This window comes from Dipteris shenzhenensis, chromosome 6 (genome assembly GCF_047967505.1).
Source record: "Dipteris shenzhenensis isolate YYH24624 ecotype China chromosome 6, Dip_SZ_1.0, whole genome shotgun sequence".
Classification (NCBI taxonomy): domain Eukaryota; kingdom Viridiplantae; phylum Streptophyta; class Polypodiopsida; order Gleicheniales; family Dipteridaceae; genus Dipteris; species Dipteris shenzhenensis.
In genome coordinates, this window is record NC_141601.1 from 37,139,361 (window position 1) to 37,164,984 (window position 25,624).

The window sequence follows — 25,624 nt, forward strand, 5'->3', positions numbered from 1 at the left end:
GCAACCATGGTGGTAGTCCATACATCCAGCGAATACCCCTCACTGGAAAGGGTGTAAAAGATTCCTGCAGGCCAGGCCTTGCAGAAACGCTCCCGTCTTTCGGCGATTGCTCTCGAACTTGGAGTACCGCGCTCCCAATTGGTGTGCAAAGAGGTAGCCACCGGGGAGACCATCTGGCCTCCCATCACCCGACTGCACCGAGCGACCTAGATGTTCCAAGCAGAAATGCTGGACACACTCTCCCAAATGCTATTCTATGATAGAGTCAACGGCGGCGGACATTGTCATAAGGCATCGCAACTTAAATCACATGATTAGGAGAGTACTTGCTACATAATCTCAGGATCCACTACCTACTCACACAATCAAGACCTGAAGTGTTTTACAAGGGAATAGATTCTAGCTAGGGCTTTCTTGATCTGTAGAGGGGTCCCTTTAGAATAGACTCGGCTAGGTCTCTCAAAGAGTGATAGCATCCAAACTTAGGAACTATAAAAGACCAATCAAGGATAGATTGATCACCAATGGGTTACCACAACAGTCACTGAGTTGGATTTTGTGCCACTAAACAGGGATTGGTTCCACAAAATCATCATGTGAACAATTTAAAATCATTGCAAAATAAATAAAAGAGCCCCACTTGTAAATGTATCTAGATCAAAGTAGGCATCTCCTCTAGAGAAAAAGAGGAAAAACAAGAAGAAAATTATGTTCAATGACCAAAGCCTGTAGTAAATGCCTTTAATTATGCAGGGTTACTCTCTAGGTGACGACATTAGAGCAAGAAGCATGCGTGTGTGTACGCTTGTGCATGTGGTGGTGGTGGTTGGGGGGGGGGGGGGGGAAAGGGGAAGGGGAAGGGGGGAACTTAGGTCTGGAGGTAACTTTGTGATCACCGAGATAAAACTTAGGGAGGTAACTTCTATAAAACTTTGTCCACGTTTGCTACATAACTTAGATCAGGCCCTGAGCTACCATAATCCTGTTCTCGTCTTTGTCAATCAAGCCAGTGATTGACAAAGATGAGAACTGGATGTAATCTTTTGGTCTCCAAGGCTCTCAGCAATTGCTGAGTTTGTACAAAGGTAATCTCTTTGTTCAAACTCTCTACATATCGGATAAAGCTAAAGTACTTGATATCTGCCTCCACAAACAGCTCATTCCCTTAAGTTCTGAAGTAGTTTCTTTCACAATTGTTCAAAACTAAAGAGGAAAAGGGCCCACCTGTAGAATCTTAATGCACAGCATAAGGGAGAACATCAATTTATGCTTCTCAAAAAGTGATCGGCACACGTTCACATAGAGTGAATATGTAAAGTATTCATTCAAATTTTGGATCCGCTTCTCGATTATGGATGCTTGAGTGGCACCATCCATTGCTCGATTAAACAAAGAAATGTACCAAGATAGACTATATTGATACATGGGGTCAACAGCTGCTAAGTCCGAAATACAGAAAAATAGCTGTGAGCCTCTTGTTGCAACTTTCCGATAAACCTGCAATGGTTGGTATGGTTAAGATTCTACTTCAAAAAAATAAACTAAATCCATAGTAAAGGAGACATATTTCTATGGGTCGGTTCTCAAAACATGATTAGACCAAAAAAGGAATGGATCAGCCAAGGTCTTTGAAGCCATGCCTCTCTTGTTTCATCAATTGCTGTTTCTGTTTTTTCTGCCTCAGCAACCTTTGATGTAATCTCATCAGATGTTACTTTAGATTGAGATAGTGTGTTTATAAGTACTTCATCATCCAATATGTTACCCTGTACACAAGAATGTCTTTCATGTTATTTGACATATCCTATTGTAAACTACAAGATCATATGTATACTTCTTTGTAGTTACTTAACATTATAATAAAATTTATTTTTTATTTGTTACTAATTAAAATAGATTATGGTCCATTAAAAGGATCACCAGAAGGGTCAACGAAACAATCGTCATCATGAAATATTGAAGACCAGTCATATATTGTGTTGAGAAGTCTCTAGAACAAAAGCAATCCCTACATCTTAAAGCTCCTAATCTAAAATCTATGACGAAGCCAAGTATCCATTCTCATTGTTATCATCAGCAGCAGCAGCAACATCCCTTGTTTACAAAGTTGCTAAGAATCAACGAAAAAATAGTCAGGAAATATTGAAGACCACCCATATATTGCGTTGAAGTCTCTAGAACAAAAGCAATCCCTACATCTTAAAGCTCCTAAATCTAAAATCTATGACAAAGAAAAGTATCCATTCTCATCATTATCATCACCAACATCAGCAACAGCAGCATCCTTTGTTTACAAAGTTGCCAAGGGTTTAAAAAATGCATCATAAAGCAAGGATATTCATTGGACGTTTTGTCATAAAAACTATTGGCCAAAGTGCTTCCAAAATGCTTCACAACTTCTTACAGTGTAATTGGAAGGATAAAAATAAGAAGGCATGAAATTTACTATATCTCACTTCCTAAAATGTCAAGAATATCCTAAACTTATAATAGGCTAAGACCACAACATTATCACTTCACTACAAGCTCCCCACCGTTGTGTTGTTGTACGCATAATGGGCAGACCTAACCTTGGTTAGCAGAGCTTGGTCAACCTCGGTCGGCAGGGTCACACTTGGGTCACACTTTGTTCACATCTTGGTCACTGGAGCAAACATGTCAAGGATGGACAAACATGGGTCACGCCTTGGTCAGACCTCAGTCAGACCTCGGTCACACCTTGGTCAAACCTCAGACACACCTTGGTCAAACCTCAGACACACCTTGGTCAGACCTCGGTCACACCTTGGTCAAACCTCAGACACACCTTGGTCACACCTTGTTTGCATCTTGGTCACTAGAGCAACATGTCAAGGATGGACAAACGTTGGTCACACATTAGTCACACTTCGGTCACATACTGACATGATTGGAGTAGGACCTGACTGGAGTGGTACATGAGCAGTACATGACTAGAGTAGGTACATGAGCAGTACATGATTGGAGCAATGCATGTCAGGGCATGTCAAGTGTGGATCGACCTTGGTCAAGGGTGAGACGACCTTGGTCGGAGTAAAGTAAGAGTGCACTGGACTGCAGGAGTCAAGGGAGCACAGGTGGTGCAACGGAGAAGTTGTGTCACTGGTCCAGCTCACTACCAACTGTACATGGAGTAGAAAGAAAAAAAGAAAGAAATAAATTTTTTTAAAGTCTTCGAAATACCGATGGATCTATGAGACTGTGAGAAATTTGATACAACCTAGCTGAAAGGGTGGAGCTACTAATCGAGCATCCATACCCATACAAAAGCAAACTATATCCTATATAGTCATATCAAAATAGTAGTCATCTACAACATCACTATCATCAACATCATCATCAGAACGACTGTCCTCATAATACAAAGTGAAGTGTGCTCCAAGGCTGCTGTGCCCCCCCCCTCGTCAAGAACGAGGGAGCGATAGCATGAAATCAAAAATAGAATGTTTCCGTCTCCCTTTGGATGCAACCCTATGCTATCTCTTGGTCACAGCTCTTTTGACCGCCATTATGCTGGAGCTCTTTCACATGCCTTTGGTCTTGCTGCTTAGCCTGACGATTGATCCAAGCTATCAAGTTCCCTCGTAATGTTCTGAAATGCATCATTCGCTGGGCCACCTATGAATCAGAATTGTGCAACAATTTTGAAGACAGTTGACAAGATGTCTGCATCTGCTTTTGCGGTCATGGCAACACAATTTGGTGCGTACATGCTGAAGAACTATTTTCCGGCCTTCTTAGCTGAGGTACGTTAGTCATGCACAATGATGCCCAAGCTTCAATAGAGATCTACATCTTGCACAAGCTCAAGGTCCTTCATCGAATTTTTCTCGGCAATAGAAGATTGGGGAGCCCAAAGCTAAATTACGACATGACAGAAACTTTCCCTCTCAACAAGTAGCGAAGCGCATCCATATACTCAGTGTCATCAGATGCAGGCTTTCCACTGCTTGCATTGGGCTTAGCATGGCAGGAATAGAATGGCTTCTTTACAACAGAGGCATGTGCACACGAAGGTAGGAGGACTGTGAGAAGCCCTGACCAAGAGAAAGCTATTAACCACTTTATCTATATCCAGAATCTCTTCCTTAACTTCTCGTTAGATCAATCACGGGCGATGGCATTCGGTTTTTCCACCCAGCCAAATTCACATGGATAGTAGTCGTCAGATACATACGTTATTTCATTCATTAGTACTCATCCATGAGACCCTCATCTCCCTAGATAGTTCTCCTTGCCAAATGTCAGCATTTTAGCCTCTCCACTTGGTGCACCTTTTTACCCCTCTCTTGGGGCACATCAAAACCCACTTGTCCCTTGGCATTATTGCACATTTAGGTGCACCTAGGCCTTAGCACTCAGAACTATCTAGTCAATGCCATTCCGCCCTCACCTAGGACCTTGGCAGTTACTTCTCTTGACCATTTTAATTACGCACATTAACTATTACAAAAGTTGGTCATCTAAGAGAAAATGCCCACCGATCTATCCGAGGTCATGCTATCTCGGCTAGAGCATAACATTCCTTCCCTCTTCAAGCATCAGCGTCCTCGATGATGAAATCTGGGAACGCTCTCCGTAACTGGTATACGGATTCCCAGGTAGCTTCCGATAGAGGCTGACCATGCCATGCAACCAACACCGTGGGTATCTTCCGATTTCGTATTTGCATTGTTCCTCGGTCTAGGATTCTTGTTGGCTGGCGCCTTGCAATATCCTCTATCTCCTGAAACAAAACCACACCTTCGATTAGTGAGTCACCTGTATGCAAAAATTTCTTTAAACGCGAAACATGAAAAACCGGGTGCACCTTACACCCTTGTGGCAATTCTAATTTATAGGCTACACTGCCTATTCTCTTTAGAATTAACCACGGCCCACAGTATCGAGGTGATAACTAAGCACACTCTCCTGAAGTCAACGACTTCGAGTGCGAAGGAATTCTGAGAAAAACTTTTTCTCCTTCAAATACTCTTATAGACCGATTTTCATCCGCATACACCTTGGCTCTATCCATAGCCTGGCGGATATTAGCTCTCGCAAGTGCTAGCATCTCCCGCATCTGAACTACAAAGTTCGCGGCACTAGGCACTTTCTGAGGTACTCCAACTATAGTTGGATTGGCTGGTCTATAACCATAGTTCAGCTCAAACGGACTGAACCCGGTAGATGAATGTTTTCTATCATTGTAGGCAAACTCCAACAATGGCAACCACTTGTCCCATGTATGTTGCCTCAATGACACATATGCCCTCAGCATATCCTCTAAAGTCTGGTTGACTCTCTCCGTCTGACCATCCGTCTCAGGATGATCCCCACTACTCATTCCCAACTACTCATTCCCAACTCAGTCCTTAGTGTCTCAAATACCGCTGTCCAAAAATGACCGGTAAATCTAACATCTCTGTCTGACACTATGGATCTAGGCAATCCATGCAGACGAAATATATGTTCAATGAACAAATCCGCCACTTGCGGGGCACTAACAGACTCTCTAGTCGGAATGAAGTGAGCCATCTTGGTTAGACGATCAACCACCACAAGGATAGAATTATACCCTCCTTGTGTTGCAGGTAGTCCTACAATAAAGTCCATGGAAATGCTCTCCCACTTACTTAGTGGTATTTCCAAGGGCTGCAAAAGTCCGGGTGGCTTCACCCGCTCGGCCTTACTTACCTGACACGAGAAACACCGTGTCACATATTCATGAATATGCTTCTTCATCCTTGGCCAAAAGAAATCTCGCTTCACGAGATCATAGGTCTTCTCGACTCCTGGATGTCCCGCACACGGGCTATCATGGCACTGTCGAATGACTCTCTGCCTGAGATCATTCTGACCAGGTACTACAACCTTGCCATTTCTAACTAGCATACCATCTCTTATGGTATATCTTGCACAAGTTTGGCCTTTTCTGGATGCCAGGTCATCCTTTTCATTTTCCCCGGGTTTTAACACATGAGCTTTAGGCCATAAGCTCTGGACAAACTCGTCCACTTTTTGAGTTTCTCTTATCTCGGTCATTAGAGCACTCTCTAATACCGTGAAACTCAGGTTGTGCATAATGCGAGACAACGCATCAGCCACCTTATTATCTTTTCCTCTTCGGTACCCAATCGTTAGATTAAACTCCTGCATGAGCTCTGCCCACCTAGCTTGGCGGCCCCTCAAGTCAGGCTGTTTACAAAAATGTTTCAGAGTATCATGATCCACATCCACATAAAACTCTGAACCATACAAATAATGCCTCCATGTTTTCAAAGCATGGATAACTGCATACAACTCCAATTCATGAGTTGGCCGATTCCTTTGAGAGGGAGAAAGCTTCTTGCTTTCAAAGGCTACTGGCCTTCCCTCTTGAAGGAGGACTGCTCCTACCGCAATGCCACTTGCATCGGTTTCTAGGAACAACGGTTTCTGGGGATCAACTATTTTTAACACCGGTCCTGAGACCGCAGCTTGTTTTATGGTGTTAAAACTTTCTTGTTGATTCTATCCCCAAATAAAAGGTACTTTATCTGAGGTCAGAGCAGTCAATGGCGATACTATTCCGGAATATCCTTTGATATGCCTTCTATAAAACTGGACAAATCCCAAGAATGATCGCAACGCGGTCAGACTCTGAGGGATTGGCTAAGTTAGTATCGCAGCCACTTTCTTCGGATCCATTTCTACCCCCTGTGGAGTAATTATGAACCCTAAATACTCAAGCCTAACCATACACAGTATAGTTTTCTTTTTATTCACATAAAGACTGGCTTTCCTCAAAGTACTGAACACTATCCTTAAGTGTTCACGATGCTCAGTAACACTTTTACTGAATATCAGGATATCGTCAATAAAATGTACTACGAACTTTCCGATATACGGACGTAGTAAATCGTTCATAAGCATGACGAAGGTCGCTGGAGCATTGGTAAGTCCGAAGGGCATTACCAAAAACTCATAATGACCAAACCTGCTTCTGAAAGCGGTTTTATGCACATCCTCGGCTCTAATCCGGATCTGATGGTAGCCACACTTAAGATCTATCTTACTGAAAATCACGGCTCCATGTAATGCATCTAGCAAATCATCAATCCGAGCCATCGGATACCTGTGCTTAACAGTGATATTATTTAATGCTCTGTAATCTATACAGAGGTGAAACGTATCATCCTTTTTCTTCTTTAATATCACTGGCGAAGCAAAAGGTGAGAAACTTGGTTGAATCTGCCCCAACTTGAGGTATTCTTCCAGTTGCCTACGCACCTCCGCTTCTTCAGCAAAACTCATTCTATAGGGAGGTCTATTTACAGGTTCTGCCCCCGGGATCAGTTCAATCTTATGCTGAACTTTCCGCTCTGGAGGTAACCCATAAGGTAGTTCATCCCTAAAACATTCAGAGAACTCCTCTGTTATAAGATTAGCCAGCTTGGCCATCTCACCACTTTGCATAACATCAGTGCTAGCCGAAGAATCATCCACCGGCTCTACCGATGTTGTGCAAAGGAATAAAAACTCTACTTGAGCCTTTCTGATTTCCATCACGGAAACCAACGGTCCCTGAGGTATATCTTTTTCACCTCGCAAGACATAAAGCACATCATTCATCTTGAATTGATATACGTGCTTTTTCCAATCAATGGCTGGATTCTTCCTAGAATGCCACGCCATACTCAGGGCTATATCTGCATGAGCAAGCTTGGTCATTTCAAAATCAAGCTTCTCAGCATAGTCCTGAATCCGAAGCTCCAACTGGGTAACCATTTGGTCCAATACTTCATTTGAACTTCCATCTGCCATCCTGACTGTATACGCATAGTCAGATGGACTTGTCTTTAATTTCAGCCTCTTCACGAGCTTGGAGTTAATCACATTGTGCATTGACGCTGAGTCAAACAACACAATGACATCATGACTGGCCACTTGCCCTTTCATTTTAATTAACTCTGTATCATTAAAGGCCGTATACCCCGTTGCTGCGGGCTTAGATAGGATGTTATCAGGTGCACTCGTCACTAACTTAGCAACAGATACACATAACAGACAAGGTACTAACCTCTGAGAAGGTCCCGCCAGTTGCATCTGCATATGTTCCGCATTGGGACTCTCCTGCATTTCTACGTCGCATTCAGATATTATCATATTAGCCGTGTGACGGTCTTTATTCAGTGGACAATCCTTCCACTGATGTCGCTGAAGGCAGCCGAAGCACAATCCTTCTTTCCTAGCTTTCTCTTTTTGTTCAAGGGTCAACGAGGACTTTGACCAAGCCCGGGCTGCCATTGGAGTTATTTTCCTTTTCACCCCAACGGTGGTACTTGTCTTTACTGGTCCCTCAACCGGCTTCACCTGCTTGGTTTGGCCACTTGGCTGCGAGACACTTGTCTTTGAAACCCATTTCCTCGGAAATCCCCCTTTTTTCGGGTACTCATACTGAGTCCCTGCCTGCACAAATCCACCAGATCTGCCTCTGGCATCCTCATAGTTCAGGGCTACTGCTATAGATTCATCTAATGTAGTCACATATTTAGCCCGAACTTCCATTTTGATTTTGTCGTTCAGTCCATAGATATAGTCTTTTAACTGAACCGACATAGGGAGAGGGTCTGTTATTTTCATGACACATTCCCTGAATTTGTCAGTGTACTCTGCCACTGACAGATTCCTTTGATGAAGATTTCTATAAGCATCCCAAGCTCGGGATTCTTCATCAGGTGGGAGAAAGTGTTTCTCGAATTCAGCTTTAAACCCTTCCCAGGTGGTTGGAGCAACTTGATCCTTCTGTTGCTTTATCCACCATCTGTCCGCTGCCTCAATAAACAGGTGTGTGGCCTCGCGGATTTTCTTTAGATCGGATCTAATCTCACAAATGGCGAAGGCTTCTTCCCACTTGTGTAACCAAACCTCGATCACATCAGAGCTACGCTCGGTCATCCGACCAGCGTACTTCTCCGGTCTATAATTAGCGATATTAGGCACTTTGACCCTTGCGCGCTCTAAGGAATGTATACTGGGCTCTGGCTCTGCTGGAGCTTTGCCCTTATCGATCCTAGACGGTCTAGCCGACAAGGCTTGCACCATCTCCCTAATCTCATTTTGACCAGCATTTACTTGAAGCTGCTGGTTCATAATCTGCTGTAAAGCATCCTTTAATATCGAAATCCTACCAATCAAAGTAGGTGCTGCTTGATGTGACATCTGTTGTGTAGACTGTACTCTAGACTCACCAGGATTCACTCTTGAATTCTGTCCTTCTGCTTCCATAGGTTCACAGTGGAAGATGGTTTTTTTTTTTTTTTAAATTATTATTTAAACCCAAATAACCAATATATACACTCTTCACTGCTGTTCTGCTTTCCTGTTTTTTTTCCTACAGTGCAGAAATCACAGGACCATATGAAAACACAAAAAAAAAACTGCACGAAAAGAAAGGGCTCCCTGGTTGTTTCGCAATAATCCCGGCTACTCTTCTCAGACATACAGTTTCCCTTCGAAGTCCCTTCCAAATAGGCTGTGCAGAGGCCTTAGAATGCCTCGCAGGCGGTGCCTCTGCAGATCAGCAAGCAAGATGCGACCAAATATGCGGCTATTTATTGACGTAACGTCTTCACGTTACGTAGACTACCATCCCGCTCCAAAAATCGTAGATTGCCAGCTGTATAGCCTAGTTTCGTCAACGGCGCGCAGTCTGTTCCATATTCAACCGTCATTAATTAAATGCTTCATAAGCCACGGTATCCCACCTGCGCTACGTCCCCTGCGCTCAACCTGCTACCAGCCGCTATTCAAAAGCCCCGTCGGGTTTTCTCTTGGACTCTTCTTCAAACAAAATTAGTATCGACTATCTGACCCATAAGCTCTTGGCTATGGCGGACGATTCTCAAAAAACAGCCACCAACGCTGCATCACGTCTGACCCCGTGACGAATTCCAGGCTTAACGACTTCCTCTCAACGTCAACAGAGCCCAAGCTCAACACTTTCTATCCCTTATTAGACCCTACGCTCCTCTTGGCGTAGATCAATCACCCGTCAGCGCCTCACTGTGATCAACGCGTCACCCACACCGGTCGTCGTAGCAGAAGACCAAACAAAATTGGCCGTCCACCTTCCCTTCACAGGTTTTGTCGTCTGCTGTCCGTCCACCTAGTCCCTTCACGCACCGCCTTGGCCTAGGTGAGGGTGAGCCCGTCAGCTTTCCGTCGATCTTTTCCTTAACCTGGCTCTGATACCAAATGTTAACCACTTTATCTATATCCAGAATCTCTTCCTTAACTTCTCGTTAGATCAATCACGGGCGATGGCATTCGGTTTTTCCACCCAGCCAAATTCACATGGATAGTAGTCGTCAGATACATACGTTATTTCATTCATTAGTACTCATCCATGAGACCCTCATCTCCCTAGATAGTTCTCCTTGCCAAATGTCAACATTTTAGCCTCTCCACTTGGTGCACCTTTTTACCCCTCTCTTGGGGCACATCAAAACCCACTTGCCCCTTGGCATTATTGCACATTTAGGTGCACCTAGGCCTTAGCACTCAGAACTATCTAGTCAATGCCATCCGCCCTCACCTAGGACCTTGGCAGTTACTTCTCTTGACCATTTTAATTACGCACATTAACTATTACAAAAGTTGGTCATCTAAGAGAAAATGCCCACCGATCTATCCGAGGTCATGCTATCTCGGCTAGAGCATAACAAAAGCCATTTTGATGCTATGATAAAGCTTCGCCTCGTTCAATCTGCAATGTCCTGATCGATCCAAGCTTTGTTGGATAGCAGTGGATCTTGTTTCCTAAGCATTTACCACAGTTTTTTTAAATCAACTAAGATCGTCTACAAGAATGGCATGATTGTGTGATAGCAGCGATATAAATTGTGCAGATTGGTTGCTGCCTGTATTTCTATCTGAGCGATAGATTGTCTACAAGATCTAGCTCTAGCCAAGTGATTCTACTTCCAAGCTCAAGATTGAAGCCTCCACGAATGTAACATTTGGGGCTTTCTTCAAATTCATGTAGCCTCATTCTAATTTGGTACACTCATTTAGGTATTTTGCGTTCTTTGGGCATAATTGCTTGAATTTGAGCCTCTTCTTCGCATTCAATGACTCTCCGATCGGCACATTGAGAGTCATTACGTGATTACCCTTGGTAGCTGCTCCTATGGCCTTCATTGCCACATCATTCGAGGGCATCCTCGCCTGGTTCTTCACTGACATACCTCTTCGTATTAGGATGTGCACACTCTTGTGCAGTAGCTATTGCGGGCTCATGGGTTCTCTGCCCTTGCTATGCATAAAAGGAATGAAATCTTTTATATATTTTTATATGTTTGAGTTAAAGGTTCTCTGCCTTGAGTAGTCCTTCTAAAAGGAATGTTTGAAGAGTTAATAAAGGTCCTCTGCCTTGGATAGTCCTCCTAAAATGATGTATTTTCTCTTATATGTTTGGTGTGTGACTCCATGTTCCTAGTTAGTCCCTGGAGTCAAGAGGGGGATGTACTGTGGGAGCCATGTATTGGCATTGATAGGGTCTAGTTATCAGGCCTGACATATGGTTCCAAGATGTTGGTGCATTGGTCTTCTAGACCTCTGAGTTGTTCATGCATCTATGCTGAGACATGAGCCTCTAAGTCATGTTTGGGACGTAACGCCATGTATGATGTGAGTACTCAGTCCGACCTCTAAACCATGCTCAGACTTCAGCCTCTGAGTTGGCATGGGAGCCATGTCTAGTTCAGACATTGCACAGTTTAGTAGTCCTGTCACTGTCATGTTCTGTCCTTGGTTCCATTCCAGTAGTCTCTCACCTTGCCTTCATGGGGGGGATGTTAGAATATGAAGTCAAGTGTGAGCTGCAATGGTGGAGATCCAAATCCATCTTGAATGATCTGGTGAGAAATCGACGGCTTACTGCGAATCATTCTTGATAGTATAAGAACCTTTAGTCGCTCCACATGATCCCACTTAGTATCTGATAAGTCCGGCCCCCAACACGGGCTGCTATACATCCCTGTTGGTCGAACCAAGGAGTCAAAGAGCAAGCATTTGGTGGGAGGGTCCTGAAAATCTGAGCGGAAGCACTGCCTCTCCAATTTGGACAATGAGGCATATCCTCGACTCAAGCGAGTCTACAAGCCTATATCGCCAAATATGATGAAACAATCTCGATCGGTGACCCATAAGAAGTGAATTGCTCCCGATGCATCATGACCCAATATGTAGAAGATCATGACCTTGGTTTTGCCAAGGTTGACCTTCAGATCATGCGACTCATAGAAAGACTACAATGCATCTAAGTGCCTCTGGAACCCCTCTTTTGATGACGATAGGAGTACTACATCATTTGCGTAAAGCAATAACTGAATCAGACTACCAATAAGAGAGCAGCCAGCCCCCCTAGCGTTTGCATGACTGCCTCAACCTCACCAGTGTAGAGACCAAACAAGGTGGGTGATAAAGGACATCCTTGTTTGACCCCAATTGTGCTCAAAATCTCATCTGTCCATCTAGATCTTGTCCGAATTCTTCGAGACGCTCTCGTAAAGTACCATGACCGCCCAGATAATCTCTTGATCATAGTCCAAGTCCTACAAGCGCCTGATGAGGCGGGCTCTAGGAACTATATCAAAGGCTTTGCGAAAATCCACAAAGAAACAATAAACCCCCTGTCCTGGGCCCTTGCCTCCTCAATGATACATTTGAGTGTAAGAATGTGATTCATAGTCCCATGATCATGTTGAAATCATGCCTGTCCATATGCTCTGAGCCCCCCACATCTCTACGGATTGACTTACCTCAGAATCAAGCATCAATGCATAAATCTTGGTCATGACATGCCCAATCATAATGGTCTTGTAATTCCCCGGACTCATGGGATCCCCTGCCTTGTGGATGGGTGAGATAGTGTTAAGGGTCCAAGTGTGTGGGAAACCAAGGCAAATAGCTTCATTAAAGAGCCTTGCTAGGATAAGAGCAAGGATGTTAATCCCATATGTAATGAATTCAGTGCATAGACCCTCATGATCTTTTGCTCGGCCGTTATGAAGCTTCATTGCAGCGTCCTTAACACCTCCTTTAGTGAAGAGTGTAAAGGAAGTAGGACGAGGTATATGTGAGAGGTCAGGAACAGGCTGATTTGGGATGTCATATAATGTGCGTGCATAATCATTCCAAACCTGAGTGCCGGTGAGAGGTGAGGGGGACCATCTCTCTGGAAATCTCCGCCAAAAGAGAGAGAGTTGCACATGGAGTACTTAACGCATTGACTAGGAAGAGGCCAGGAGTCAACAAGTTGTGAAAGCCATCAAGAGATGAAGCAGCGGAATGGTTAAGGTAGACAGGGGGATAACCACTAGGAAGTAGGGAAGGGAATTTCCAGCCAAGGAGGAGTTGATGAAGTGATTTTGAAGAGGAGACGAGGGAAGGGGATTGGGGCATTCCAGCAGCGGAAGATTAGTCTTGTATTCACTCATTGAGCGTGAGTGGAGAGAAAGAGGCTGGAGTCATGAACTCGCCCGGTGTATTTGCTATTGGTCATTCCCATCTTATATGCTATGCTCCCTTCCATCTCTGTTCACAGCTCCAACACCTCTTCATTGTGTGTTCCCCTCCCTTCATCTTCCTTTGCCTGGTACAGAGGACCATGTGGTATGTGGCTTGAGCTCACTGTAACCGAAAAAGGGTAGTGTAACTGACACTATTTTATCTCACAAATTTGAAATACAACCAACATGAACCATTGCCATTGCCCACAAGCAATACTTAGAGCATATATATTCACAGCATAGCATCATTGAACCATTTAAAACAAGGGAGGCTAGAATGCCCCTACTCAAAAACATGCAACGTGACACCTGTTGGCCCTCACCCTAGTCCACGTTGAGGGATGGCTTTTGTGAGTATGTGTTTCACTTTCATGCTTATCAATGGCACTACTATCCACTCCCGTGAGTCTACACCTCCCAGGTACAATAGTTATTTGCACCACTACATGTTTGATTGCACTAATGTTTACACAAGGAAAACATTAGTAGTTTTTCATGAACATTCGTTGGGACACGCACTCCTTGCATCTCACACCAGTGGCCTTCGACCTCCGGTAACACCTCCGGCAGAGCAGTGATCGGACCTCCCCTTAGACAGGTGCTCTACCTCTCCCCCCCACCTGCCTCCCCTTTCAGCCCTCTAGTTGTTGCTTCCCCTCCAGCTCACCCCCAGCCTAGCTAGCTGAAATCGTACTTGGTTGCTGCCAGAAAACGTGCTAGATTCGTCACACTGTGTTGCCAAAAAATGTGCCATCAACTGTTATTTGGCCAGGGCATATTTCATAACTTTTGCTGCTCTTCAATCTGTACTGTGGATCATATCAGTGAGTCATATAGTGCCGTACAACTTCTGTTGTACACTGCCCTTCCAAATTTGCAAATGCTGTTGCCAGATCCGCTCAACTTATTGTTGTTTGCCAGGGCAAGAAATCGCACTATATTTGTATCGTACAATTTGTATCGTACATTGGGCCATACACTTGGCCGTACAGCTCCATACAAGATCCTCCTGCAATCTTGATTGGTTAGCTAAATGTTTGGAGCTGGAACTCATTTGAATTGTACCTACAAACTATTAGTAGCTCCTCGAATTTGTCAAGGTAGCTTCAGATAGGTGGATTCCTTCCTCCTAGCCCCTCACCCTTCTTACCCTCTCTCTCTCTCTCTCTCTCTCTCTCTCTCTCTCTCTCTCTCTCTCTCTCTCTTTTCTCCTAACCCTGATGCGTTGCCACCGCCTAACCTAGCCTACTCTGCCTACTAACAAATGCCAGTGTCGCTAATAACAGCGCAAGGCGGAAGTACCAGTAGCACCTCCGTTCCGCCCTAGCTGCCCTAGCCTCGCCGTTGTCAGCAAAAACACCACCCCCGTCCCCCGTCATCAGCAACACCATCACCACGAGGAGTTCCAGCCACTGCCAGTACCCTAACCCCTAGATGGGCCGAAACCCTAGCCCAGTTGGGGGGTTAGCTCAGTCAGGGGGTAGCATATATGGCCAGCAATGAATGGCCAAGCCTCTCGTCAACCCCCCCCCGACCCCAGCAACCTCAGCCAGCAAGGCTTGATATGCCACAGTTGCAGCGATGACACCTTCTCCACATGTACATGTCCCATATGCCAAGACACCCTCTCCATATGCACGCACGTACCCACGAGGAGGCATGGACCGACCCATAATTGGGCACCAAGAACATATTTTTTATTTACAGGAGCAGATAAGTGAGTTAAAGATGCAACTCGCAGATGCAGTAGCTAGAATTCAGGTTCTTGAGGGACCTGGCAAGCAGGCAGTAATTGATGAGGCTGTAAAATCTTGCAAGGCTTGCCCCCCTACCCCCCATCTAGTCTCTACAGTAAAAGATCTAGTTCACATTGAAGTACAGACCGCTAAGAAGGAAGTGATTGTGGTAAGTGGACACCAAAGCAAGTAAGAGTGATATTCAAGTAGAGATTAAAGAACATGAAGCTAGATGTAATAACGCGCTGAAGATCAAAATAGGGGGACTCCCAGAAGATTGGTTCAAAGAGGAGGACACATATAGTGAAATATTGACAAGGATCAAAGCAGCCTTGCCCAACATTGAATGGATGGATGGTGATGAGGAGGAGGATGATGACAATTCCAAGCCAGCTTCTATTGAACAATCTAAAAGTCATGCCATCCTTAAATTGAAGTCAAAAGATATGCTCATCAAGCTCCTCCGACAATCTTACAAGTTGAAGGGTACCAAAGTATGGATAGCTGAGGAGCTTACACAAGTTCAACTCAAGAATAAGACAACTGAATTAGCTAAAGTCAGGGCTGCCAGGATTTCCGACCTGATATATCATAGATTCAGATCTCGACTTCTTCTAGAAAGTTGTAGAGCGCGATTCCAGATTTCTAACCAAAAAAAGAGCTCCTTGATCCAAGTTGTGGATCAAAAGTTATGATAGAAATAGCAATTGTTTCTTTTTCTAGAAGATGTGACCTGTTTTTCCATATCTATCTGCTTTTTCTTGCCTCCACACCTCCCATAGAGGTGAACGCCTATCTAGCTTTATCTTTTCCATTCTTAGCCCATCCCAAACATAGTACCACCCTCTAGCACCTTCCAAAATAACCTATTCATCCAATATCCATCGTATTACCCCTAGACCATTGCGATCTCACACATCCTATTAAAAAATTCTGGTATAGAAAACCATTCATCACCATGAGACCCTTCTCTGCATACAATGCATTTGGAATCTTGATACTAGCAAAGTGGTTCCTCTCATGATGCTCAAAAACCAGAAGAACCACTGGCATATGCGTGAGCGAGGGGATGAAAGTACATAGGGGAGAGAGCCCTAGGAGGAGACACCCTGCAGCAGACAAGAAAGACATTAAATTCATCCATAAAGGTGGAGGGCACGTACTCCTCCTCACAAATGTCTGCTAAGGCAGAGAAAGAGTTTTTGTGAAACATGCATGGTGTCAGAGTGCATAAAATCCTTGCACTTGAAAAAGTGCCAAGAGGAAAAAGCCACCCCCTTTCCTCGATCAATGAAGGGGTTACTTAGATGAGGGACCATGACCTCAAAGAGAACCATCACTGGTTCTATCCAAGGCTGGATCCGATGTGGCACTGGCTGTGATCTGAGAAGAGTTTGGAGCCACCGTAGGGGTATCGAAAGCCCCGATAGGGGCAGCTCCATCCAAGGCTACATTTGGTGCAAGACTGGCTGAACCTTTAAAGAAGTCAAGAACATCACTAGGCACGATTGGATCTAGAATGACCAAAGGCCCGTTAGTGACGGGGTCCACGGTGGTTGCAGGCCTCTGTGGGTGGTGAAGGAACCACTCTAAATCGGGACCTAGTGTGGGGTGGCAAGAACGGTATGTGTGGTTGGTGCTAGACGAGATGGCTGTGCCAAAGATACAATGTTTTTTCTATGTTTGTTGCTAGTGTTTTATGGCTCTTGATATCGCATAGCCCTTTCCTTTGTTAGCTAGCAATAGCTAGTGCGTGAGAGTTGAAAACCGCTCTCATAGTTTGGCGATCCTGCTGTTGCGGGGGAAGGCTGCCAATCAAGTGTTGTTTGTGTTGTTCAAGAAAGCAGCTTGATGGTGACAAGTACATGCCCACATACTTGGGTATTCCATTGTTTTTTGGAGAAGAAGGGGAGGATGGTCAAATCTTCTTGGAGAACATGGACTCTTATTGTGTAATGAATGACAAAGATATTCTTGCGGAAAGAAGATCTACCTTGGTGCTCAGACTCAGAAAAGAAGCAAGGATATCACAATAATCTAGATCCAGCTGCTCAAAATGATCTTTCTTCATTGGAAGCACTTTCAAAACATGTTATTACAAAGGTGATGCTGCTGCAGACCTGTGAATTAAGATTTTAAACCTGAAACAGAGGAAGCTCGGGAACTATGTGGAGTATAAGACCATCTTCATCATGGGGGAGGTGGTTGTGAGCTTTGGCTAACCCTGGTGACTTGGTGGACATTCTGAAGAAGGAGAGATTTATAGCGGGATTGCATCCCTTGTTTGAAAGCAAAAGTGGAAGAATTTGAACCAGAAAGCTTCGAACAAGCGGAGGATAGAGCATCGTACAAGGCAAAGAAGTATAAGCATAGGAGGAATTCACATGAAGCTATTAAGATGAAGGAACCTGTGCCTACAAATGGAGGAGAATCAGAGGTCCGGGTAAGACAGGATCTTTCAAAACAAGGTAACCATCATCAGGTAGTTCCTGCTATTACTCTAGATATTGTGGAAAGGCTAAATGAAACTATACAAAATCTTTCTATCAATTTGGCCCAAGGACAGACGTTAGGAATGTTGAACCTATTGTGCCAATAGAAGGTGCAGAAGGGGTCGAGGAGCCATGGTATGGGGAGAGGTCCAGGACGATTGCAATATACAAGGGAAGTTCTATTGCAATAGAACTTCCCTTGGAGCCAACTGTGGGGAGATGGGACAAGCATTTACAACTTCCCTTGGTATGCCTATTTTACCTCAAACTATGGCACATGATCCTCAAATTTTAGATATGGATAATCCACAAGCACAAGCAATCCCTCTGATAAGAGAAGAAGCCCAAAGACCACCAATGGCACTTGTTGTAGAACCAACCAAGCATGCCAGAAAGAAAGGAAGACAAGAAGGTGGGAAATCAAGTGCTAAAAGGAGGAGGAGAAAGATCATAGAGAAGAGTTTTCCACTAGGAGAAGGCATCGAGCCTTATGATCTTAAGCAAGATCTCAGGCCTCATATCTCCCTTTCCCAACTTCTTGCTTTGGTACCAGCTTTGTGGAAAGAATATACTAGGTGTGTTAGTATGAGATCTCGCAAATTAGCTACACAATTGATCACAAAGATGAGGTAACTTCTACCAACACTTCTGAGGATCTTCCTCCCTTGGTAGATTGCATCATAAGAGGGCGAGTAATACCCCAAGCTTTGGTTGATTGGACGTCCACACATATGCATCATCTATGAGGATCTTTTGCATAATCTTGGGCTAAAGATTGATGAAGTACCCTGTGTCAAGGTGAGGATGGCAAATAACAGCAAGGATAAGTGTGTGGGGATTGTGAAGCAATTGATGGTGCAGGTATGTGGCACCAAGATAAAGGTGAACTTCAATGTCATGGAGATGGCTATTCCCTTGTTTTAGGGAGGCCTTGTCTATTGGGTGTTGGAGCCGTGTAGCATTAGAAATGGGGACAGCTTATCATGACGAGGGATCAAGTTCAATATATAAAGTCAATCCTGGACCAAATCCTGGACCATTATCTTGGAGTAACTCTAAAGAGGCTCCGAATCTGCACAAATATGTGTATAGATAAATCTATGCACAGTCTTACTTGGATGGAACTCTTCACAAGAGGAAGATCAAAGGATGGAGAATCAAGCTCTATTTTCAAAGATTATGGCCTGACTGTTGGGAGACAACACTGATTGACTAATTTTTTTTTGGAATGGCACATGAATGTCCCATCCTATTGGGGGGTGGCTATTATGATACATGATTTTTTTATACCCAAAATTTGTCCTAGGATGTGGATGATCATAGGGGCCTAGGGGTAATACGATAGATATTGGATGGATCGGTGATTTCGGAAGGTGCTAGAGGGTGGTACTATGTTTTTGTTCTTTTTCCATGAAAAAGACTTCTATTAAGTAGGTACAAAACCCGCGAGACAACAAGCTCAAAGCGGAGATACAACATGAAGTGCATGAAATACGACCTCAAGATGGCAAGAAAAACTCCCCCTCAAAAGGAAATTTAAAAAATCCAAGGTTGAGGCTGAAAATGCCACCGCAACCCTGTAGAGGACTCTGACAAAAAAAGGGGAGCCTCTCCATTCTAAGGAAAATAGCCCTCCTAGCAGAGGCTGCTCGAGAAGGTCCTTGCATGGTCATCCAAGTAGCCATCAAAGTATGTATATTATCTTTCCAAATACTAGCCAAAGTATGAGAGGGGTGGACCTGGGAATAGTTTAAGGCCTCTGTGCATCTGGCTCTCTAGATATGCCATGCTGAAATGCTAGCCAGAATCTCCCAAGAGGAATCCACCGAGGCATGTACCGCTCTGGAGGATAAGGTTGGTACATCATCCAGAGGGCATGACTCAACTTGGTATCACCAAATTCAGAAAGCAGAAGAAGAGTCATGCCTCTCATAAAATACATGTGGACCTAAAATGGAAAGCCAAGTAAGTGAACCCCGGGTCATGGAAGAAACAGTGGAGGGAAAAGGTGCTGAAGATCCTAGCAAACCCCTTTCCAGCTGAGGTGGCTTTATTGTAAACAAGGTCTTTCTTAATATAGTACAAGTGTGGTTTTCTTCAATTTTATATATATTGTTCTTTGTTTATTTTATATGCTCAATCCCCCATTACCATATGATTTCCCTTTCAATAGCAACCCCAACCTCCAAGTTGTTTTCATTGACGTCTATCTGCATCGCCTGAGTATGTGGAGACAATTACCACTAATATAACTAGTATAGTATATTTCTCTTTACATATAATCTAGAAGCATAAAGGATAGGTATGGGGAGTGGTACATTGAAGAGGGAGTTACTGTAACTGCTTTTGGATCGTGATACAATGTACCAACTACCAACCTCTTTTGAGAAGAGAATGCATGTAGTTTTGGGGCTCACAGTTTTTCGAGAGTCCAAGATTCTAAATGTTGCAATGCATATAATGTGGATATCTTATTTTCAATTTTGCATAGATGATTCTGTATGAAAGATTGAAGGTTTGAATAGGTGGAATTTAGGAATAAATCTCTACCTATTTTAGTGGCGATCCTGCAAAGTATTGGGCGCATGACGAAGGAAGTGAATATTTGGGTCAAGTAGCGATGTACTAGAGAATCAACTAGAAACGAGTCGAAGAGGCTTCCGATGGAGTTTGTATGTGAGCACTACAGTCAATGTTGCCATAGTGTGGAAGGGCATGCCGAGTTGAAGATGGGTAAAGGGGAAAGTGTTTTGTCTCTTTGCAAGTGGATTCGGGTTCTGGAGGATAGAATCTGGTACTTGAAAGCTCTTCAACCTAAAGCAGCCCGTCAAGGCAAGGCATCGAAGAAGCCACAATTGATTTCTCAGTGTCAAGTCACGCTATGTGATTTGCAGCAGCAATTAAGTGAATTGCATTGAGAATTGGTGGGTTCACAACAAGATGGTGATGGTTATTGCGCCCGATGGGTGCGGAAAGTTGACGAGTTTCCATGAGTTTCATGGAGTCTTGGGTGGCGAATGTCGGCGGATGTGGAGGAAGTTTATGTATTTCCTCGACATGTGGGTCGACTCTATTTCACACAATCCCAAGCAAGGGCGCAGTCTTCTTCATCTGAACAAGCGGCAATTGAGAGGTCATCATTTCCAGATGGAGGCCTAGAGGTTTCCTTGTTGGAGCAATTGGTGAATGAAGGCACTAAAGATTCGGAAGATCCAGATTGGGTTCCGGGTGATGGAAAATTGGGAGCAAATACTTTGGCCAGTTTGGTTAGAAGTTTTGAGTAACAGGATGCAAATGGTCACGAACCATTACGCACATCATAGTCTCCATCTAAAGCTTTTATCCGAGCCAATTTTGGAGCTCATGTTGCAGCGGTCGGATTGTATATAGCAACACGAAGGCGATTGTTCAACCGGCTCCCACCCCTAGGTTCACCTTCTAGAAAAAGATAAATGTACCACATGGGTGTATGGGAGCCAACTATACGATCAATACAAGCAAGGCAATACCACATTCCAAATCATACATCATGATAGCCAGCAATTACAACAATGGTTGGTTGTGCTAGCATGGCATCAGATGAGCAACAACGAGAAATGAAAAGACATGTGATCCCATTAACTAAGTTGCAAAATGCAGAGATTGAGATTCATAAGCTCAAGGAAATCATGGTAGAGCAAATGCAACAATAGCTCCCTGTCCAAAATGCTCTAATAGAAAGTAGGAAGGATGCTTTGCAAGCTACAACTTTCCTAACAAGAAAAACACCTAGAACTATCTGATGCCTTGAGCAGAAAGGAAGAGGTTGAGCTCTCTCTCTCCCAAATGCAAGTCTCTTATGATGATCTACAGAAAAGAAATGGTGGACTTAAATGAAAGCATGCTGCTTAAGATGATCAGATCCATGCCAGAACAGTCATAAACAATGAGTTGCAGAAATGCCTCAAAGATGGTAAACAACAAATTCAAGCACTAGAGAAAGAATACATAGCATCAAGGGAGACAATTATGAATGCCAAAGCAGAACTAGACTCCGCATCTAAATGTTCAATTGCCAAGACAGCCAAAAGCAGCTCAACAATTTAAAGCTTGACACTAGGGGTAAGTATTAAAAAAAGTGCAGAGAGCTGCAAAATCAAAAAGCAATAATTTCAAAATTGGAACTTCAACTCCTAAGTCAAACCAATGATGATGCGGAGGAGTCAGCACAAGATCTATTGCTATAGGACACCACTGCATTATACCAAGATTTTGTGTTGCAGTCCTCAAGCAAGAGGTTCACCTCGAAGGAAGAGAATACATTCAATGGAAACAATTGCAACTCAAGATGCTACATGCAGTATCTGACCTTGATTGGACCAGGTCAGTGAGCACAAAGACTCTCTGGGATCTTTGCTAAAAAATGGATGCAGATAAAAATGTGTTTTATCTCTCAATGCATGAATTTCATATGGATAAAACCTGATGCAATACTTCTATATGAATGCCTAATAGTCCTCCTCTTTAGGTAGTAGCCGGACTCCTACCCTTATTGCAATAATCACCATCAACCTCCCTAGGGTATAATTCCAAGCCAAATCCTACATTAAAATTGACAATACCTCCCAAAAGTGACAAAGACTACCCGAGGAATATGTGGTCTTATAATCTCCCCTATCTTACCACTCTCTTTTTTTGTCTTCTCACATCATTCCCTAACTCTAGTAACATCCTCCATACCTTTCTTGGAATTCATGCTAACCCATATTCCTTGCCATGCCTCTTCACCCATGTCCATCAACACTACCTCCTAAGCCAAGAGACTAACTCCTACCGTCCTATAACACCTAACTTTTTTCGACCGCTTGAAAGCCCTTCCCTTGAGGATTGTCAAGTCACTAAATCAATTTTCCTTGCTCTTCCCTCCATTTTACACCAACATCCCTACTTCCCCCTTCTCTAATTCACTACTTGCTTCCACTTCATGTTTGTCCCCCATAACCTCTTCCTCTCCCCCAAGACCACATATTCCTCAGATCTCAATTGAATTTCCAATGGAAAGCACCATCAATGATTCCAAAAATGAGCTTCATGAATTGGATAATCCGAATTGAACACCCACATGGGAGTTGAATAAGGATATAGACAGGATTTCCATGCCTGGTAATCAACATCCTTTTGGGAGAAGCAGGCCTTATGTAGAGTACAAGCCAAGATTTTGGTTGTTCTTGGCTCCCTCTACATCTATAAATTTGGGCCTTGGGGCTGCCCCTAGGCTGATGCAGTTGCCTAGCCTTGATGTATGCAATTATTCTAGCTCTCTGAGCATTGTATCACACCTTGTATCTCCTCTATTATTTTCATGATATATCACTATATTGTGGCTTCCCATACACTTTCTTCAATTCTCTTGTAGCATTCATGTAGATCTCTCTCTTTTCCTCTACGTTCGTAGTAATTTGTAGGTTGTGATCTCCGCAAGAGTTGCATTGGTGGTGCATGGTGTTTAGGAGTGGTTGCACGCTCGTTCTTTTCATCAGTCTCTACGAAGGTTGCAAGGTTCTACACGAGCTCTTTGTTCTTTCAAGAAAGCAGTGGGTCATCCTCTTTTAAAAGGGTTTTGTGGTTTAAGAACGGTATATTTCTGGTCACTTGTGGAGAAGTTTGCATATTGCACAAGGCATACATGCATGTTTGGGGAGTAGAACGGAAGGGTCAACTATCAGTTATTGGTGTTTTTTCTGTGTTTGTTGTGGGTGTTTCGTGGCGCTCGATATCGCATAGCCCTTTCCTTTGTTAGCTAGTAATAGCTAGTGGGTGAGGAGTTGAAAACCGCTCTCGATGGATGTTTTATACACATGGATTTCTCATTCGCAAGGTGGAGTGGCATTCCCTTCATATCTTACAGCAACTATTTCTAGTGTTAGTGACTTTTACCATACTATTGCTAACACCAGGACATGTGAGATTCTCACGCACGAGAGGGGCCTACGCCAACAATTAGTAGCCGTATAGAGGGAAGAGCAAAAAAGCCTATAGATGCTTGGATTCAAGAGCCATTGCTACAACAAAGGTTGAGTTGCAGATTTTGCTAGATCAGAGAGTAGACAACGCCTTTCATGCATGGGAATCCTTTTGAATTTAGATGTAAAGAAGAGTCAATAAATACTTTTTCTTTGCTCTCAGCCTGAGACATAGTAGAGAGAGTTTATCTCAGTTTATTGTCTCAAACAAGGTTTTGCAGACTGATCCTAATGCTGTCTTGCAAATTGCTATAGATTTTTATGCCTAACTTCTTTAAAAACAACAACAGATCCATAAGTCATGGAAGAGCTTCAATTAGCAAAGGGCTGCATCTTAAGCCTACAAGCAATCGAGGAAGTCCTAGAGGAAAATGCCGAGAAGGCAAGAGAATTGGCAGCCACACTTGGAAATAAATGAAGCTCTCAAAAAGGAGCTATCGGCAAAAACAGCCAGGGCCGACACCCTCTTCCTCCAGAGTGCGGAAGCCACACAAGCACTAGAGCAGGGAGGCGGAGCTAACTCATCTGCTAGGGATGATGCTAGACATAGGGTTTGGTAGAGTATTGGTGAAACTACGTATGACAGATTGACTTGATGCCCCTTTCACCAATATGGAATCTAGGACTATACTTCTTGCCAAATATCCCCGCTCAAATGGATTGCCACATTTTTAATTGCTTTTTGGGACATGATTGGGGACCATGTGACCTTAGCCCTGTAGGGCATTACAGAGGGTCTCATCCATCTTATCCCGAAGGGAGGTTGTAGGGATTTCATCTCCCCTCAGAACCTTTTACAAGGTTTTGGCCAAAGCTATCAGTCTACGTTTGCAGCCCATTCTTTCATATCTTATTCATGATACACAGACGGGTGCAGAAGCATTTTTTATAAGATATTTTCTTTTTGGGAAGCATTCAAACTAGGCTATGTAAAGTGGTCAGCACCTTGCCGTTCTATTCTTTGATTTTAAAAAGGCATATGATAGAGATTGGAGGATTTTGGAACATACCCTTACACGCTTTGGATTTTCATATGCGTGGATTAGAGGGATTTCTTCCTCATACAGATCAGCCCACAACCATCCGAGGAGAAAGAGGAGAGGTTCTGAATTCCTGATCAGTTTGGTAGGAATGCACTCTTGCCCCCTTCTTGTCTAAGCAATGAGCACATTTCTGAGATCCCAGGTAAATATTATTGGCGGATACTTCCCCTTATACAGGATGATGAAATCTCTAGGATAGTGAGTTGGGTGCGGTTTTTTTGGATGCCACTCCACAGAACCTCACTTCCTTTGGGATAAGATGAGGGAGCCATTCCACTCCCTAAGGAAAATCGTCCTCTTGGTAGAAGCCGCTTGCGAAAACGCATGCTCACCCAACCGCCATTATAGTGTGTTTAGTATCTTTCCAAATACTAGCCAGTGTGTGCAAAGGCTGGACCTAGGAGCCATCCAAATCCTCTGTGCATCTTAATCTCCAAATATGCCACGTTGAATTGCTTGCTACAATCTCCCAAACAGTATCCATCGTGCCATATGCAGGTCTGTAAGGAGAGCCAAGAACATCATCCAAAGAACATGACTCAACTAAATGTCATCGAGACGAAAGAGGACAAGAAGAGTCATGCCTCTCATAAAAGACATGAGGCACCCAAAAGAGAGAGCCAACCCATCAAACCCCAAGTCATGAAAGAGGGAGAGGGAACAAAAGTGCTCAAATAACTAGCATTCTCCTTTCAGATGAACCCCGCCTGTGTCTGCAATCCCATAGATAATGCTCAATAGACTCCTCAGCAGAAAGGCAATGAGGGCAAGTAGAGAATACCTTGAACATAGACTTCC

At 43.8% G+C, this 25,624-nt stretch overlaps 1 protein-coding gene across 1 annotated transcript in view; it reads right to left on the reverse strand.

Moving 5' to 3' along the window:
- LOC147901134 (uncharacterized) overlaps positions 1-25,624 on the reverse strand; it is a 467,121-nt gene that overhangs the window by 36,496 nt on the left and 405,001 nt on the right. The window contains exons 40-41 of the mRNA XM_087376081.1: positions 1,641-1,766; positions 1,225-1,497 (exon numbers count right to left, since the gene is read on the reverse strand). Coding sequence (XP_087232207.1) covers positions 1,225-1,497; positions 1,641-1,766 — 399 coding nt within the window. The remainder of the gene's footprint in view (positions 1-1,224; positions 1,498-1,640; positions 1,767-25,624) is intronic.